This window comes from Lolium perenne, chromosome 7, assembly GCF_019359855.2.
Source record: "Lolium perenne isolate Kyuss_39 chromosome 7, Kyuss_2.0, whole genome shotgun sequence".
NCBI lineage: Eukaryota > Viridiplantae > Streptophyta > Magnoliopsida > Poales > Poaceae > Lolium > Lolium perenne.
In genome coordinates, this window is record NC_067250.2 from 195,220,192 (window position 1) to 195,239,134 (window position 18,943).

Below are 18,943 nucleotides of genomic sequence, written 5' to 3' on the forward strand. Positions count from 1 at the left end.
TGAAGTCAAACAGCAGTTCTTTGCCGCAAGCCAAGCACAAAATTGGCACTTCAGTGGACTATCGGAATCCCCCACTGTCAAGGGCAACGCTGAAGGGATGCTGCCCAGAAACTGAATCTGATAAGCAGATTGGACTGAGAACATCAGGGCCAGAATCTGGCAGTGATGCATCTGGCTTCTATCCCTAATGCCCCAATGTTCATCAACTTGTGAATGTCCTGTACAAGTTCACTGTCGCACTTTATCAAATGCAACAAGTGATGAACTTCAGTACCCAAGAGAAGAGGCATGGAGAGTTCACCGTTGATTTTATTAGTCTCAGTACCATCTGGCTCGTGACGTAAACTATATACCTGTTGATAAGCTCGTAACCCTTAGATGTAACAGCCAGAACTGCTTGTGACAGTTCAGACTCAGCCAGCTCTAATTCCTTTTCCCAACCACGTTCTCCATAGTCTCTCATCAAAAGTGCTAGGTATATGTGTAGGACAGCCCTACAGAAATTACCCCAACTATGGAGATGATCCTCAAGTTCAATACCAACTGGAGACGGCTGTTCACTGTCATGGTGGAGCTCAACAAATTCCACGAATACGCCAGATCTTTGGCATTCCCCAAGCAATACCATCCATGTTTGAAACAGTATAACCCTATCATAACCTCCAAAGCTCTTCTTAGTGCAATTTGCTGGTTTATAATCCATAACACATGTCACTAAGGAATGCATAGTGTGTCTGCAAATAGACACCTTATCTGCCGTCAGGTAGCCACAAGCCCACTCCACTGATCTTCGTTCGCCAAAAAAGAGAGGTAACTTGATGTCAGGGTCACTGAAATGAAACCATCCCTCCCAGGCAAGTAGGTTTTTCTTGTTTTTGAGAAGACGAAATGCAACTAAATATCCATCACTCTGTCGAAAAAGAAGTTGGAAAACGGCGTGGCCATCAAGAGTGATCTCAACAATGTGGTAGGTCTCCTGCAGTTATCAATTTAACGATATTGTTAGGTCCCAATTAACAACAATTTGACCTCACACAGGATATAAGGCAAGCAAAGCAATGGACATTACTTTTGGGCCATGATTCAGCTGGGTGACTGGAGTACCATTAACATGGAGCGACATCACTCTTTTGAAAAGTCTGCGCCTACGACGGAGCACAGTTTTGAAACCATGAATAGACATCCTAATAATATCAAGAGAATCAGTCTTGAGTTCCCATCGAACTATTTTCACATCCTGAAATGAAAAGAAGCAAACGTGTCTCAAAATAAGAAGGTACGGAATTCCAGGCAGATGTAAATAATCATGCAGCAGTGTCTGGTAGGGGAGATATATGAACTAGACTAGAGCAAAGGATACACTTGAGTAACTGACACAGATATATCATCATGTTATAGAGCGAACTTGCATTGGGGAAGAAGAAGAACACTTTGCCCAGTAAGCATTGCGATAACTAACACATCTATCTACAAGGAAATAAAATAAGATACTGATACATCTATCTACAAGGATGTGCCGATCTCGGTTTCGTTGGACGGAGATGGATGCAAGTTAGCAGCTGTTTGTGAGTACAACTAAGTTAAATTTTAAATAAAACTACATAATTAACCACACTAGGCCAACTCCCAACGGCGAGCTTCTCAGTTGACAAAAAGACAAAAGGGAATTGACAAACAAATAGCCTAACTTCCAATGGCTCAACTACACCAGGCCTTTACGGGTACGGCTCCCCCCTCTCATTTTACATCCAACCCTGACTCCTCTTTGCAAAAGGCGATCGGGTCCATATTTTTCCTACAACAGAACACAGAACACATTTGATCTCCCAAAATGTCGGTCGCTCCCAATCAAGCACCGCAACCACCCTCCACATTCAGTCTCGCCGGCTCTCCATACATAGTTGAAGCTTTCCACCTTGTCCCATGCCTTCACCGTGTCAACGTTGGCATCCTTCGACGTGTTCCCTGTCCTCCACGATGCTGGCCGGCTCTCTGCAAGCTCACCACCCTGCCAGCTCACCCACAACCGCTAGGGGCTCACGACACGATGCTGCTCCGCCCTCTACCGCACTGCTGCCGCGCGACAGCGTTCCATCCCCTCCCCGGTCAATCTCCACACGGAAGGGAACATCATTGTGTCAAAAAACGAAAAAATAGCGCTTCACGCGGACCTGGTCAGACCCCGCGGACAGTCAATCGCTAGCGAGGGAATTCACTTCGGAGGGCAAATAGGGTACAAGAAAATGTTGGATATTTTGGTGATCTAGGCTGCTCTCCTAGGTCAGATCTTTTTGGGTTGCTACAGTAGGACGGTGCTACAGTAGGGCGGTGCTACAGTAAATGGCCACCTATCCTTATGTGTTGTCTTGATCGGAGACATCGATTTTGATCCAACGGTGCTGGTTCCCCTAGTGCATAGTGCTAAACATATATAAAGGGGTCAAATGACCCTAGAAGAGAGTAGAACATATGGCTGCTGCTCTCTGCCTTCTCTCTTACACACTCTCTCTCAAGAACAAGCCACCGATCAGGCTAGCACTAAAGCACTAGGAAGAACCTAGCACAAATTGCTCCATCCTGGTGTGAGCAATTAAACAAGAGGAGGCATGGCATCATCTTCAGACCAAGGTATTTCTGATCTTATTCTTTTGTGGCTCAAACTAGAGCTAGTTGATCCTGCTGGATCCAACAATGGTATCAGAGCATCTAGCTCTTAAGTTTGAGCCCTCTTATGTTAAGATTCATGTTTGATTTATCAAGCTAAGATCAAGATCAAGGGCATATGCACATACCCATGTGTTTATGTTGTCACCAAGTCAAGGCATATGCCCAAGTTGCTTCTGTGAAAGAATTTTATGCTTATGTTTAAAGGCTGTTCTTCCTGGTTATTAATCATGCCTTAAGTTTAAGCCCTGTTTTTTCAAACTCCAAGCCCTAACAGACTATGTGATACTCTAGGGTTTCAATTTGAGCTATTAACTAAAGGAATTAAAGCCCTTATGTTAAATTCCTATTTTTTTCCAGAAACCCTAGAAATTGTTTTTCCTCCTTTCCCCTCCTCAATTATGAACTTTTGGTTTCAGATTGATTAAGATTTAAGGGGAAATAAGTTAATTATGCATAAATCTTGATGTTTTTTCCCAATCCGAAACCCTAAAGTGATGAAATTTTCCCCTATTTTGATGTTTATGGTTTCGGCTAAGTGTGAATTGAAGTGGGGATGGATTGATTTGATGCCGTGATCAACCCTAAAGCAAAATCCCCAATTTACCGAAACCCTAAATCATGAAATTCCCCATTTTGGAGGAACCCTAACCCTAACTTAAGAATCATGGCGGTGGAATTTACCTTATGGGTGTCGTCGCCGTCGCTGGCCACGGCGGCGCCGGTGCCACCATTTAATGATGGCGGTTCTGCCCGGGCATGTACCCGAGCAAACCTGCCGACCACCGCACCGGGCCCTGGCGTTCCTTCCTCGCGCGCACGTCGCCGTTGAAGGCCGCCGCGGTGCCGGACTTGCGCTGGCGGTCGACGCTGTCGCGGGGACGCCCGCACGCGTTCGCTCGCCTCGCGCAGGGTGCCGTCCAGAGCCGCTCGACGGAGCTGCGCGCTGGCCAAAGCTGCACGCAACTCCGGCGAGAGGGCCTAGATGACGCCGAGTCTTCTTCCCCGTCGCGTGGTACTCGCCGCCGCTGTCTCTTGGTCGCTCGGCGTTGCCGCCGCTGTCGGGAGAGGAGAGGAGGAAATGAAATGGGCTAGGGTTTCGCGGGGGCCAGGCGACGGCGGGCTGGTTTTGTTCCAGCTGCAGTCGTTCCTGGCCGTCGGATTGCATCCGACGGTCCAGGTCGTCCTGGCACGTTGCTAATGGGCCAAGGCCCAGGAGGGGATCAGGGGGAGTTAAAGTGCTGGGCTGGGCCAATTTTGGCCCAGTTCAGCAGGATTATTATGCTAATAATAAAAATAAAAAATAAAAAAAAATTAGGGCTGAAATAAATATCTTTTCAAGGCTATTTTTCTGGATAAATTGATTATGCTTATTATGTTTATTTTAGGCCACAATTTTAATTGCCATGCTTAGATAATTTGCATGTTGTTATTATATTTATTATTTAGTTTATTTATGATTAATGAATTATGGTGATATTTATCACTATAATTATTATGTGATAATGCTTTCGCTGCAAAATAAAGTTTATGGATCCTCAAATAAAGTGTGGTTTTATGCCTTGTCATTCTGACCAAAGTTGTTTGACGGGCATTTTAACTGCAAAATTCTTTTATTGGTCTGTTTCACTTCTGGCCAAAGCTGATGTGAACCGGGTCGGTAAAAGAAAATAATGAATGAGGATCATTAATGTGTGGCTTCTATTTATCAATTTGGCCAAAGCTAATTGATGAATATTTGTCCACAAAATTTTGTTGTTCATTTTCATCTCTGGCCAAAGCTGATTTGAATTTGATCAATAAAATTTAATGATGATTATGATGATGCTTACTAAAGCATTTTGAATTTTTCTTTTGCAGCAACTAATGTCTCTAATATTGCTGGAATGCTAAATGGCATCGAACAGCTAAATGGCAGCAATTATGTCACGTGGAAGGAGAAGCTTGAGATCACTATGGCCTTACTCAATATTGATTATGCTCTCCTTAATGATCCTCCTGAGGTGCCTAAAGAAAATAATGAAAATTATGAAGCCCTCAAGAAGGAATATGACATTATTAAGGCTAAGTGGGATGACTCTAATCGCAAGTGCCTTATGATGATAAAGGGCTCCATTACACAGAGTATGAGGGGAGCCCTTCCTGATTGTGAGACAGCAAAAGGGTACTTTGCAAAAATTGAGCATCAATTTAAAGGGTCTTCTAAAGTTTATGCAACAAGTCTTATCAGAAGGCTAATTGATGAAAAATATGATCCCACTGGAAGTCTTCGAGAGCATATTATGAAAAAATGCAACATGGCCGCCAAACTAAAGTCAATGGAGATGGAAATCTCTAATTGTTTCCTCGTCCATTTTATTATGTCATCTTTGCCTCCCCAATTTGATCCATTTATGATCAACTATAATGCGATGGATGTTAAATGGGAGATTGATGAAATGATGGCGCGATGTGTGCAAGAAGAAGAAAGGCTTAAGGCTGACAGAATTGATCATGTTAATCAGTTTGGTCATTCACAAAAGAAGAAGTATAGAAAATTTGTGAATGAATATGTGAAGCCCAAGCCTTATAAGTTCAAGGAAAAAGGCCAATCCTCAAAAGGTTCACAGCAAAAGAAGCCAGAAAAAGCGCCTAATGCTGAAGGAAATAATTCCAATGCTTGCCACTTTTGTGGAAAAGGTGGGCATAGGCGAAAGGATTGTTTTGGCTTCAAGAGATGGCTCAAAGAAAGAGGTACCGACACTATTACTGTTGTTGAAGAATCCCTTTATGTTAATTATGCCACCAATACTTGGTGGATTGATTCAGGTGCAACAATTCATGTTGTAAATTCGTTGCAGGGATTCAATATGAGGAAGACCCTAAAAAGAGGGGAAAGAACAATTAGAGTTGCTAATGGTGTTGAAGCTTATGCCGAGGCGATTGGAGACTTCACTCTTACACTTCATGGCGGTTTTAAGCTTCAGCTAAATAATGTTCTTTATGTACCCTCGATGAAACGGAATTTAGTTTCCGTCTCATGTTTAGATGATGATAGTTATGAGTGTCACTTTGGGAATAAGCAGTGTATAATTATGTATGACAATAATAATGTTGGCCTTGCCTGTCGACACGACAAACTTTATGTAATTTCCCTTTGTGATGATATAAATAATGTGGGTTCTACCTCAAATATAAATGTCGGTACCAAACGCAAACGTAATGATAATGAGACTTCTTCGAAATTATGGCACTATCGTTTAGGCCATATTTCGAGGGGGAGGATTGAGCGTCTCATTAAAGATCAAGTTCTTCCTTCTCTTGATTTTTCGGATGCGGATGTTGATCATTGTATCGACTGCATCAAAGGAAAATATGCCAAGAAAATTAAGAAAGGTGCAAACCGAAGCACGGGAGTTTTGGAATTAATTCATACGGATATATGTGGTCCGTTTAATGTGAGATCGGTGGACGGTTATAATTCATTCATAACGTTCACTGATGATTTCTCCCGTTATGGATATATTTATCAAATCAAAGAAAAATCAGAGGCATTAGACAAGTTCAAGATTTTCAAAGCTGAAGTTGAAAATCAATGTAATAAAAGAATTAAAGTTGTAAGATCTGATCGTGGTGGTGAATACTACGGCAGACATGCAACTTATGGTCAAATTCCTGGACCATTTGCAAAATTCTTACAGGAAAATGGCATTGCCGCCCAGTACTCAGCACCGGGTGAACCTCAGCAAAACGGGGTGGCTGAAAGGAGAAACCGCACACTTATGGATATGGTGCGGAGTATGTTAAGCCACTCCACTTTACCGGTGAATTTATGGATGGAAGCCCTTAAAACAGCAGCACATATTCTTAACAGGGTTCCCAGTAAATCGGTGCCCAAAACACCGTATGAATTATGGATCGGAAAAAGCCAACCCTGAATTATTTTCATGTATGGGGCTGTCCTGCTGAAGCAAGGATTTTTAATCCGGTTATGGGAAAATTAGACCCCAAGACAGTCAGTTGCCATTTTATTGGTTATCCTGACAAATCTAAAGCATATCGATTTTATTGTCCAAATCAGACAACGAAATTTGTTGAAACAAGACACGCTGTGTTCTTGGAAAGTGATATGATGAGGGGGAGCATGACTCCCAGAGAAATAGTCTTGGAGGAAAAACAGGAATATGTCCCGATGCCTGTAATCCAAGAGCCAGTGTTTCCAGTACATACTGAAATTGCACCTCAAGTTTCAGCTCCTGTAGCTGATGGTGCTCACATAACTGGACAACAAAAGGACCAAGAACAGCAATTACGAGTGTATTCAAGAAGGCAACGTGCTGCTAATGCAACACCTGCTGATACACCGACGACTGTTCCAGATGTCACATCTAATGATGCTCTTATTGAAAATAATCAGCAGTCTCAAACTGTTATTAATGTGCCGAATAATGAGCCTCTTAGAAGGTCACAGTGGGCTAGAAAGCCTGCTATTCCTGATGATTATCTCACCTACATGAGTGAGGATACAAATGAGCCAGTGTTGGATAATGATCCCACCTCATTTAAGGAGGCTATGGAAAGTGAATATTCGTCTAAATGGCTCGATGCTATGAAAGATGAAATGAAGTCCATGAGCACTAATGATGTATGGGACTTAGTAGAAATCCCTGAAGGAGCCAAAACAGTTGGATGCAAATGGGTCTATAAGACCAAACGTGACTCCAAGGGTGATATCGAAAGGTTTAAAGCAAGGCTTGTGGCAAAAGGATTCACTCAAAGAGAAGGGATTGATTATAATGAAACTTTTTCACCCGTCTCTTCGAAGGATTCATTCAGAATAATTATGGCACTCGTAGCTCATTATGATTTAGAGCTACATCAGATGGATGTCAAAACGGCATTTCTAAATGGTGACTTACGCGAAGATGTTTACATGGCACAACCGGAAGGTTTTGTTATGGAAGAAAATAAACATTTAGGATGTCATCTGAAGAAATCCATCTATGGTTTGAAACAAGTATCAAGAGAGTGGTATCTCAAATTTGATCAAGTCATAAAGAAATTTGGCTTTAAGGAAAATAAGAAGGACAATTGTGTTTATGTTAAGTTCAGGGGGAGTAATTTTATCTTCCTGATATTATATGTTGATGACATACTCTTGGCCAGTAGTGATAAAAATATGTTGATGGAGACCAAGAGATTCCTGTCTTCAAAGTTCGATATGAAAGATCTCGGTGAAGCAACTTATGTTTTAGGAATTGAAATTCACCGGGATAGATCCAGAGGGATCTTGGGGCTATCTCAGAGAGCATATATTGAAAAGGTACTGAAAAAGTACAATATGTATAAGTGCTCAGCCTCGCCTGCTCCTATTGTTAAGGGCGATAAATTTGGGACTTTCCAGTGCCCAAGAAATAATTATGAATCTGCGCAGATGAAGTCAATTCCTTATGCCTCAATTGTTGGGAGTATTATGTATGCACAAGTGTGCACTCGCCCTGATTTAGCTTTTGTGACCGGGATGCTTGGCAGATATCAGTCCAATCCAGGTCTGGATCACTGGAAGGCTGCTAAAAAGGTCTTGCGTTATTTGCAAGGTACTAAAGGCCTCATGCTTACTTATGAAAAATCTGATAACCTCGAAATAGTGGGTTATTCAGATGCTGATTTTGCGGGGTGTGTTGATACTAAGAAATCCACATCAGGTTATATCTTCACCCTTGCAAAAGGAGCTATATCATGGAAAAGCTCAAAGCAAACTGTTACTGCATCGTCGACAATGCAGGCAGAATTTGTAGCATGTTATGAGGCAACCGGGCAGGCGGTATGGTTGAAGAATTTTATCCCGGAACTAAGAGTGATTGACAGCATTTCCAGGCCTCTCACTCTATACTGCGATAATCAACCCGCAGTGATCTATGCGAGTAACAACAAGTCAAGTGCAGCTGGCAAATTTATTGACATTAAGTATCTTGTTGTGAAAGATAGAATCCAGGATCAAACAATAGATATCAAGTACATTAACACTAAGTTTATGTTAGCGGATCCGCTCACGAAAGGCTTACCACCCAGCGTATTTAGAGAGCATGTTGCCGGCATGGGTTTGGTTGAAAGCTTTTAATCCTGGAGAAGTTGGAACTATTATGGCACCATCTCCCCAAAAGGGGCTCATTTTGAGATCGGATGGGAACCATAGTCACTTGGTTTAGCAGTACTTAATTGACTGTTGTAACCTATTGTCTTGATGTACCATTTTATCAAAAGATGAGTCTGTAATGTTTATGATGTTTATGTAAAGAATTATGTAAATTAAGTTAATATATGATGTGAATAAAGTTTATGGAGCTCATAAATTAAAGAGGTTCATTTTGATATGAAGTAATGTGCTATAGTCACTAGATTAAATGGTACCTAACAGACCATTATAATCTTTTCGTCCTAGTGCATTATTTTGTTGAAAAAATGAGCTTATAATGATCAGCCTTACGATCAAGGGGGAGAATGTTGGATATTTTGGTGATCTAGGCTGCTCTCCTAGGTCAGATCTTTTTGGGTTGCTACAGTAGGACGGTGCTACAGTAGGGCGGTGCTACAGTAGGCCGGTGCTACAGTAAATGGCCACCTATCCTTATGTGTTGTCTTGATCGGAGACATCGATTTTGATCCAACGGTGCTGGTTCCCCTAGTGCATAGTGCTAAACATATATAAAGGGGTCAAATGACCCTAGAAGAGAGTAGAACATATGGCTGCTGCTCTCTGCCTTCTCTCTTACACACTCTCTCTCAAGAACAAGCCACCGATCAGACTAGCACTAAAGCACAAGGAAGAACCTAGCACAAATTGCTCCATCCTGGTGTGAGCAATTAAACAAGAGGAGGCATGGCATCATCTTCAGACCAAGGTATTTCTGATCTTATTCTTTTGTGGCTCAAACTAGAGCTAGTTGATCCTGCTGGATCCAACAGAAAAGCCTAGACAACCCCACAAAGCCCAGATTGCTCAAATACACCGGAGACAAATACATCCATCAGACTGATACATTGACTGAGCAAAACTAATTCTAAACTAGCAATTCCCCTAAATTAATGCACACAATGTGATATAGACTACAATCAAAACATTTTTTAATCAACTAGCGGCACTTCTACGTAAGGAGTAAGAGAGATGGAGATGTGCACGGCATGGTTAATGAAGAGGTTTAGACATACAAAGACCCCAGATTTACAAGCTGAAACTGAAACATTGTGTTTGTCAATGGTTCAAAATATTATTTTATTATTCCATGGCAACACACAGAGTATTTAGCTAGTAATAGATTGTTGGGCAAAACGGTAATCAGAAGTAAAGGCAGTAAATGAGCATATAACCTGTAGTAGTACATTTGGTTTGATCATTACACATAAGACTGGTTGACGTTCATGGCAATCTCAAGCTCGACCATCATTAACAAATACCTAAGCACTTATGCTCGATAGAGGATTTGGTTCTAACCAAGCGGGACCAAGCAACAGTAATTTTTACTTTAGAGTCCTTCCCTTTAGACGGCTTGCTGCTGTGAAGGACACATGTAGCATTACTTATTTGGCTTTCTTTGGCTTTGAAGACCACACGACCACTTGCAAGGGTAGCACCAGAGCGCGAGTAGGTATGAATGAAAACTTTGAGCATTCCTTGTACAGAAACAACACATCTTGACAGATCGAGGTAACCATCTGACTTCGCAGTCATACGTCCCTCAGAAAACATTCGCGTTGTTCCATGCTTCGAATCAAATAGCACAACTTTCCTAGAAGGGTCCTCCCAAGGTAATGTACAACAAACAACTCGTCCACCGTACTTAAAAGGCGACCCTTCAATAGCACGAACACCAACCACAGTGGCCTGACATGACCGTTCAAGTTGTTCAAAGCATAACTCCAGTTTGCACAAGCGGTTGGAGGGGTAGGAATAAAACCACTCAAAATTGCCAGGATTCTTATATCGGATAACTTGGTTGATCAACTGTCTATCTTCAGGCTGTCCCGTTACTCTCAGTTGGATTTCTATTTCGACAGGTTCCTCGGACACAATTGCGCGACTAGGGCCAGTCAAATGCAAATAAGGATTCTGCAAACATGATCGTTAATATTGAAGTAATCAACAAGCAGACAACAAGCTCAGTAAAATGAATACAAAGAATACCATACGTACATTTTTATTGAGGGTTTGGTACCAACAGCTTGTACGATAGAACAGAATGTTGCGTTTGTTATCCACATAGTCCCGCGCCGCAACCACACCATACACATCCAGTGGCCACTTCAGGTGTTTTATTTTAGCAAATTTGATGGAATAGATCTGTAGGCTTCTGGCACGAACTGCACCTAACGGGATAAAACCCGGTGTGTAGTGTGTAAAGAGCATTGGACTGAATGTCGCTGCACTCATTTAGCACCCAATTAGTAAAGTGTGCAAGATAAATACTCTAATATGAATGAACTAAAGAGAGCGTGGATTTTACCCAATTGATCCCGTCATAAAACATAATAATGAATGGCTACATACTGCCAGTAACAAAGTTACCGCAGGATCATCCACCCATTGTAGCCAATTTTGATATACTGATCTATAGAAAGGCTTCTTGCAAATTTTTTGTCCATTTTTTTACCCCTATTTATCAACTGGTATTACATCTAAAAAAAGTTCGTACATACAAACTGACAAAGCCAGCCGATTTGGCCCAACAAAACCAGCCCATCGCTTCTCTCTCAATCACATCCTCCCCGTCGCTAAAAAAGTCCTTCACGGAGCACTAATTTGACCCTGTATGTGCCCGCCCCTCCTCTCTGAAGAGCCGCCCCTCCCTTCCGCAGAGCGCCGTGCTGCAGGGACTTCCCCGCCAATGCCATTATTCTCCTCCCACCTTTGGCCATCCACCACCTAAGTCCGTAGCCTTCTGCAGACTGCAGCATCATGTCCTCTAGAAGACACCACCCCCGGCCACTGGTGCTATTGCATCGACCTCAAGCACATATCAGAGGGTAGAGGCGACATGGACGGTTAACGGAGATGCATAGGATGTGGCAGCCCACGCAGCCCATGCTACGAACTCGGCGTGGTCCACTAAGGCTGATATATCCAGTCGTTGCTCACGACTTTTCCTGCAGTTCTTCAAGCTATTGCTTTTCTGATTTGCTCAAACTTTCATGATGTCCATGGACATGAAGCGTCAACCCATCAGCCAATGCCCTAATGACCTGCATCGAGTGTGCTTACACTTTATTTTTGGACGAAGGCACCAGCGCTGCCTCAGTGTATTAACAGAAGATATGCAAAATCTGAGGATGCTAGATTCTTTAAAATGAGAGCATTCAATAGTATTTGGCTGTGCTTATTATTAAATTTTCTGTAATTTGCATTAGTTGCACACTCTCCCTTTACCTTTCGACCTGTCCATGTATATGCTGATTGCCCACTCTAAAATATCACCATGTTAATCTAAATAGGTACACTATTAAACATGTTCTAATCTGAACATCATGCATAAAGCTCAAAACACGCATTAGCATTGACCATGAATGTCTCTCTCACTAAGAAAAAATCACCCTTTATGTGTTTTGTGGGCTATATGAAATTATATCCTATATGAAAATCAGACTAGTGCAAATTGTTGGAATATATTAGAGTATCAAATTTTAGTGCATCATCAGCATGGACTTGTACTAGTTTAGTAGTCTAGTAACAATTATGCTGATTGCTATGGATTTTGCACTCTTACCTAACTTTGCTAGATACTGGGCAGGAACAGATGTTGCACTTGGACGGTTGCCTGTGCAAGACACCTCTTTGACCCAGTGCTGGTACATTCTACAGTGGGAACCACCAGCCCCAATTGCTTATCCATTCAGTATTGGGTGCCATACTGTTTGTTTTCTAGAATCTGGTATCCGCTATGTACCTTTCTCTAGTCTCGGCGGAGTCACCTACTTACCTTTCCAAGTCCAGGCTTAATCTTCACATTTCAAAATCAGTCGACTGTTCACTGTTGATCTTATTCATTATATATCTGCTAATTTCAGCTTTAAACGAAATAACATGAATTTACTGCTGAACACTGCTTTAGTTCTTTCATGCTTTCTCTGTGACAGTTGTACATAAAGCACTTGTTAGTTTAGCTCCTTTTTTGTGTGTGTTCATCTAGGCAATAAAATACAGCAGAAGCTACCCCTACTGTTCATATTAATCAACTGACCAGCATATATCGTTGTTTTTACAAAGCCTCTAGTGGAGGGTCAAAAATCTTCAATCTGCACTAATATTTGAGTACTAATTCTCGTTTGACTATTAGTAATAAACTGAACATAATCTTATTGTTTTAATTTCTTAAACTATCAACCTTTGGAACTGTTTGTGTTTCTATGGCATGATGTTATGGAAGTTAAAATGAGCTTCTTCTTGTGCAATTCTAGATACTCAATGATTACACAATCCGGACCACATTTATTCTCCTCTTGAAACAGAAATTGTTCGCTGCCTTTAATCAATGCTCTGATGAGATTTTTTTTTTGAAAATGATTCAATATTGCTAACTCTGTTGGTATCTAGATCAGTAGCTCTCTTAGTCATGTCTTTCTTTTCGGTTCATGCTGAAATTAACCTTTTCTTCTCCTACTTCATTGTACTAATGATAGGGAATAATTCAACGGGAAAATGAGTAGCTGATATTCTTGTGGCGTTGTTTGCATCTTCACTGTGGGGAGCTAGTTCTAGTTTAATCTTCAACAATCCACTCAAACTTCCAAGCACTCATACAAAACAAATGAGTTGAGGGTATTGGGCTGGGAAGGGATTAATTAGTTTCACTAGGGGATTGAGTGGATCCCTGGAATCGTCCCACTAGTGCATTAACGAGGCCTTGCGGAGGGTTGAGAGTCGTGCAGTAACAAGAAGAAAAGCATGCTAAAATCAGATACGCTTACTCACTCGAAGCTCCGAATCCCTTGCCAAATCTGTTTTCCCAGCATCTCTGGTGTTCAGCGAACTCCTTTTTCTCGACCTCCATGGAGTCCTCCTCGTCTTCCTCTCCCCCCTCCTCCTCCTCCTCTTCATCCTCCTCTTCCTCTTCCTCCTCTTCTTCCTCCTCCTTCTCCTCCTCCTCTTCCTCTTCCTGCTCCTCTTCATCTTCCTCTTGCTGTCCCTCCATCTCTTCCTCTACCTCAAACACCTCCGTGGTTGGTTTGCAGGAGATGGATTTCAATTTGAGGTCGTGATCTGATCCCGGGTGAAGCATCTTTTCTCTCGCGTTGACATGCTGCGAGGACCGTCTCGTCCGGCTATAGAAGAGAGGTATTGGCAACGGCTGCACCACGGAGGAGAGCACCTCCGAGATTTCGCTAGCCGCTTCTTCTCCTCCGCCGCTGCTGCCGCCACTCGACATTGCCTGTTCTTTTGGAATACACGAAGTCAGTCACCAACGACCTAAGATACGGACAGAGGCCGGGGTGGGGTCTGTTATATTCCGTACGTAGCATAGTCCGGCCCGGCCCGGCGTTGTAGCTAGAGACTTCGGGCCTGTTGGTTTTTTTTTTTATTCAACGGGCCACACATGACTTACGACGTTGATCTGATGTACTTCCGAGTCAATTTACTCACTTGATTCCGAATGATACTTCTAACTTTGAGTATCTACGCGGACTCTACCCATTATTATCATATCTAGCTCGATACATTATGAAGAAGGCTCAAGAAAGCAACTTCAATATGTAGTCGACTAAGACTCTTGTAAACTTTAGTCTGGTTGCATATATAAACTCAGGTAGGGGCACTCCTTAGACATATCGCAACATTGACAACATAGACGCAATATTAGACCTAGACACAACTCCACCTACGGTGTCTCCTTGTGAAAGGACGAGATGTCGTCTAGAGGGGGTGAATAGGCGTTTAAAAACTCTTACGAATTTGGCTTGTAAGAATTAAACTATGTTTATTCTACAAGCACAAATCCTAAATATGATAGGCTCAACTAAGTGCAACAATAACAATTAGAGCTAAGTAAGATAGGCACAAGATATGTATATGAACAACAAGTGATAGCAAGATATAATAGATACTTCAAGCTCGAAGGCTATCACAAGGAAAGTAAGCTCGGGTATAGAAATAACCGAGGCACACGGACATGAAGATGTATTCCCATGTTCCCTTCCTTTGCAAGAAGGTACGTCACGTTTGGAGAGGTGGAGGTCTCACGAAGGATTCCCCAACGCCACAAAGGCTCACCTTCTTCTCCGAGCCAAACCCACGAAGGATAATGACCTTTTTCTTATGGTTAGCTTTTCCTCCACTCCGGAGATGGAAAGTTCCACAACCACTTCACAAGCTCCACGAATGAGAAGCCCGGGCCTCTTCACAACCTTCCACGAAGAGGTCACCAGAACAGCCACCAAGCCAACTAGGAGGTCACCCTCCAAGAGTAACAAGCTCACGGTCTCTCACTCGAACTAATCGTGGTTGAGAGCTCAACACTATGCAATGATGCAAACCAAGAACACTAGAGGTGTTCAAAGCCTTCATACTGAAATCCCACCAAAGCAACAAATGCTAGGATGAGATTAGAGGGGAAGAACAAGGAGGAAATCAACAAATGACTCCAAGATCTAGATCTAAAGGGTTCTCCTCACTTAGAAGAGAAAAGGATTGGTGGGAATTGTAGATCTAGATCTCTTCTCTTAGATCCCTCAAGGATGAGCAAGAATCATGGGGGGAATCAAGAGATATGGCAAGTTCTTCAAAGTCAACAATGGAGGAGAGAGTGTGGAAAAACTTACTCAACCCAAGGTGGAAGAAGGGATATTTATAGCCCAAGGGAAAATATAACCGTTGGGGAGAACAACGGGCAAAAAACGACCCAGCCGGTCAGCCAGCCGGTTCACCGAGCGTGGCACCAGACCGGCCGGTGGGACACCCGGTCCTGTCGGGTCTCAGACCGGGCTAGCCGGTAGCTGCCGGGCGAGGCGCCGGGCCAGAACCGGGCGGATTCTGGGCTCACGGTATATGTGCCCGGATGTCACCGGAGCAGGAGCCGGTGTGTGCCGGGAGGTCTGATCCACAGGTCGCCGTCGGGCCAGGCACTAGGGCGACCGGTTGAAACCGGAAGTGAGGTCGGGCGGGCACCGGGCGACGGTGACAGGCTCCCTGGTATGTGCCCGGATGGCACCGGTCCTAGGGCCGGTCGGCGCCGGGCCAGCCGATGAGACAGCCGGCACTGCCGGGCGTGGAACCGGAAAATGCAGGACTGATACGTCTCCGACGTATCGATAATTTCTTATGTTCCATGCCACATTATTGATGATATCTACATGTTTTATGCATACTTTATGTCATATTTATGCGTTTTCCGGAACTAACCTATTGACGAGATGCCGAAGGGCCAGTTCCTGTTTTCTGCTGTTTTTGGTTTCAGAAATCCTAGTAAGGAAATATTCTCGGAATCGGACGAAATCAACGCCCAGCATCTTAGGATCCCACGAAGCTTCCAGAACACCCGAGAGGAGCCAGAGGGGGGCCACAGGCCCACCAGACACTACCCTGGCGCGGCCAAGGGGGGGCCCGCGCCCCCCTGTTGTGTCGTCGCCTCGTTGACCTTCTGACGCCGCCTCTTCGCCTATAAAAAGGTCCCTGACCTAAATCTTCGATACGGAAAAGCCACGGTACGAGAAACCTTCCAGAGCCGCCGCCATCGCGAAGCCAAGATCTGGGGGACAGAACTCTCTGTTTCGGCACGCCGCCGGGACGGGGAAGTGCCCCCGGAAGGCTTCTCCATCGACACCGCTGCCATCTCCACCGCCATCTTCATCACCGCTGTTGTCTCCCATGAGGAGGGAGTAGTTCTCCATCGAGGCTAAGGGGCTGTACCGGTAGCTATGTGGTTAATCTCTCTCCCTATGTACTTCAATACAATAATCTCATGAGTTGCCTTACATGATTGAGATTCATATGATGATGCTTGTAATCTAGATGTAATTATGCTAGTCAAGTGGATTTTACTTATGTGATCTCCGGAGACTCCTTGTCCCACGTGTGTAAAGGTGACAGTGTGTGCACCGTGTGGGTCTCTTAGGCTATATTTCACAGAATACTTATTCACTGTTATGAATGGCATAGTGAAGTGCTTATTTATATCTCTTTATGATTACAATGTGTTTTGTATCACAATTTATCTGTGTGCTACTCTAGTGATGTTATTAAAGTAGTCTATTCCTCCTGCACGGTGTAATGGTGACAGTGTGTGCATCGTGTAGTACTTGGCGTAGGTTATGATTGTGATCTCTTGTAGATTATGAAGTTAACTATTGCTATGATGGTATTGATGTGATCTATTCCTCCTTTCGTAGCGTGAAGGTGACAGTGTGCATGCTATGTTAGTACTTGGTTTAGTTGTGTTGATCTGTCATGCACTCTAAGGTTATTTAAATATGAACATCGAATATTGTGGAGCTTGTTAACTCCGGCATTGAGGGTTCGTGTAATCCTACACAGTTAGTGGTGTTCATCATCCAACAAGAGAGTGTAGAGTCTAGCATCTATTTATTTATTCTGTTATGTGATCAATGTTGAGAGTGTCCACTAGTGAAAGTATGATCCCTAGGCCTTGTTTCCAATACTGCTATCGCTGCTTGTTTACAGTTCTACTGCATCTGTACTGTCCGCAATATTACCACCATCAACCACACGCCAGTCCTGGGCAGCAAAGCACTTTTCTGGCGCCGTTACTACTGCTCATACTTATTCATACCACCTGTATTTAACTATCTCTTCGCCGAACTAGTGCACCTATTAGGTGTGTTGGGGACACAAGAGACTTCTTGCTTTGTGGTTGCAGGGTTGCATGAGAGGGATATCTTTGACCTCTTCCTCCCTGAGTTCGATAAACCTTGGGTGATCCACTTAAGGGAAACTTGCTGCTGTTCTACAAACCTCTGCTCTTGGAGGCCTGATACGCGTACAGCACGCGTCCATTGGGAACCCCAAGAGGAAGGTGTGATGCGTACAGCGGCAAGTTTTCCCTCAGTAAGAAACCAAGGTTTATCGAACCAGTAGGAGCCAAGAAGCACGTTGAAGGTTGATGGCGGCGAGATGTAGTGCGGCGCAACACCAGGGATTCCGGCGCCAACGTGGAACCTGCACAACACAACCAAAGTACTTTGCCCCAACGAAACAGTGAGGTTGTCAATCTCACCGGCTTGCTGTAACAAAGGATTAGATGTATAGTGTGGATGATGATTGTTTGCAGAAAATAGTAGAACAAGTATTGCAGTAGATTGTATTCGATGTAAAAGAATGGACCGGGGTCCACAGTTCACTAGAGGTGTCTCTCCCATAAGATAAATAGCATGTTGGGTGAACAAATTACAGTTGGGCAATTGACAAATAGAGAGGGCATGACCATGCACATACATGACATGATGAGTATTGTGAGATTTAATTGGGCATTACGACAAAGTACATAGACCGCTATCCAGCATGCATCTATGCCTAAAAAGTCCACCTTCAGGTTATCATCTGAACCCCTTCCAGTATTAAGTTGCAAACAACAGACAATTGCATTAAGTATGGTGCGTAATGTAATCAATAACTACATCCTCGGACATAGCATCAATGTTTTATCCCTAGTGGCAACAGCACATCCATAACCTTAGAGGTTTCTCTCACTCCCCCAGATTCACGGAGACATGAACCCACTATCGAGCATAAATACTCCCTCTTGGAGTTACAAGCATCAACTTGGCCAAAGCATCTACTAGTAACGGAGAGCATGCAAGATCATAAACAACACATAGATTGATAATCAACATAACATAGTATTCTCTATCCATCGGATCCCAACAAACACAACATATAGCATTACAGATAGATGATCTTGATCATGTTAGGCAGCTCACAAGATCCGACAATGAAGCATAATGGGGAGAAGACAACCATCTAGCTACTGCTATGGACCCATAGTCCAGGGGTGAACTACTCACTCATCACTCCGGAGGCGACCATGGCGGTCTAGTGTCCTCCGGGAGATGATTCCCCTCTCCGGCAGGGTGCCGGAGGCGATCTCATGAATCCCCCGAGATGGGATTGGCGGCGGCGGCGTCTCTGGAAAGTTTTCCGTATCGTGGCTCTCGGTACTGGGGGTTTCGCGACGAAGACTATTTGTAGGCGGAAGGGCATGTCAGGGGGCGTCAAGAGGGGCCCAGACGCCAGGGCCGCGCGGCCAGGACCTGGGCCGCGCCGCCCTGTTGTCTGGCCACCTCGTGGCCCCACTTCGTC

The 18,943-nt window shown here is 43.7% G+C and overlaps 2 protein-coding genes across 5 annotated transcripts; one reads left to right on the plus strand and one right to left on the minus strand.

The window, feature by feature from the left end:
- Positions 1-202: 202 nt before the first annotated feature.
- Positions 203-13,710, minus strand: LOC127314596 (uncharacterized). Of its 4 annotated transcripts, none has more exons than XM_071824670.1 (5): positions 13,603-13,710; positions 10,835-11,061; positions 10,012-10,750; positions 1,070-1,237; positions 203-976 (listed from the first exon to the last, which is right to left on the minus strand). In XM_071824670.1, exons 3-5 carry the CDS (start codon positions 10,036-10,038, stop codon positions 245-247), a joined length of 927 nt encoding a protein of 308 aa, XP_071680771.1. In that variant the 5' UTR covers positions 10,039-10,750; positions 10,835-11,061; positions 13,603-13,710; the 3' UTR covers positions 203-244. The 4 variants fall into 4 exon arrangements, with proteins under 4 accessions (XP_071680771.1, XP_071680770.1, XP_071680772.1 ...); XM_071824669.1 differs by having other exon boundaries at positions 13,607-13,707; XM_071824671.1 differs by lacking the exon at positions 13,603-13,710 and adding an exon at positions 11,145-11,579.
- Positions 2,243-5,842, plus strand: LOC139834220 (uncharacterized). Its single transcript, XM_071824672.1, has 3 exons — positions 2,243-2,628; positions 4,525-5,397; positions 5,505-5,842. Exons 1-3 carry the CDS (start codon positions 2,607-2,609, stop codon positions 5,549-5,551), a joined length of 942 nt encoding a protein of 313 aa, XP_071680773.1. The 5' UTR covers positions 2,243-2,606; the 3' UTR covers positions 5,552-5,842.
- Positions 13,711-18,943: the final 5,233 nt, after the last annotated feature.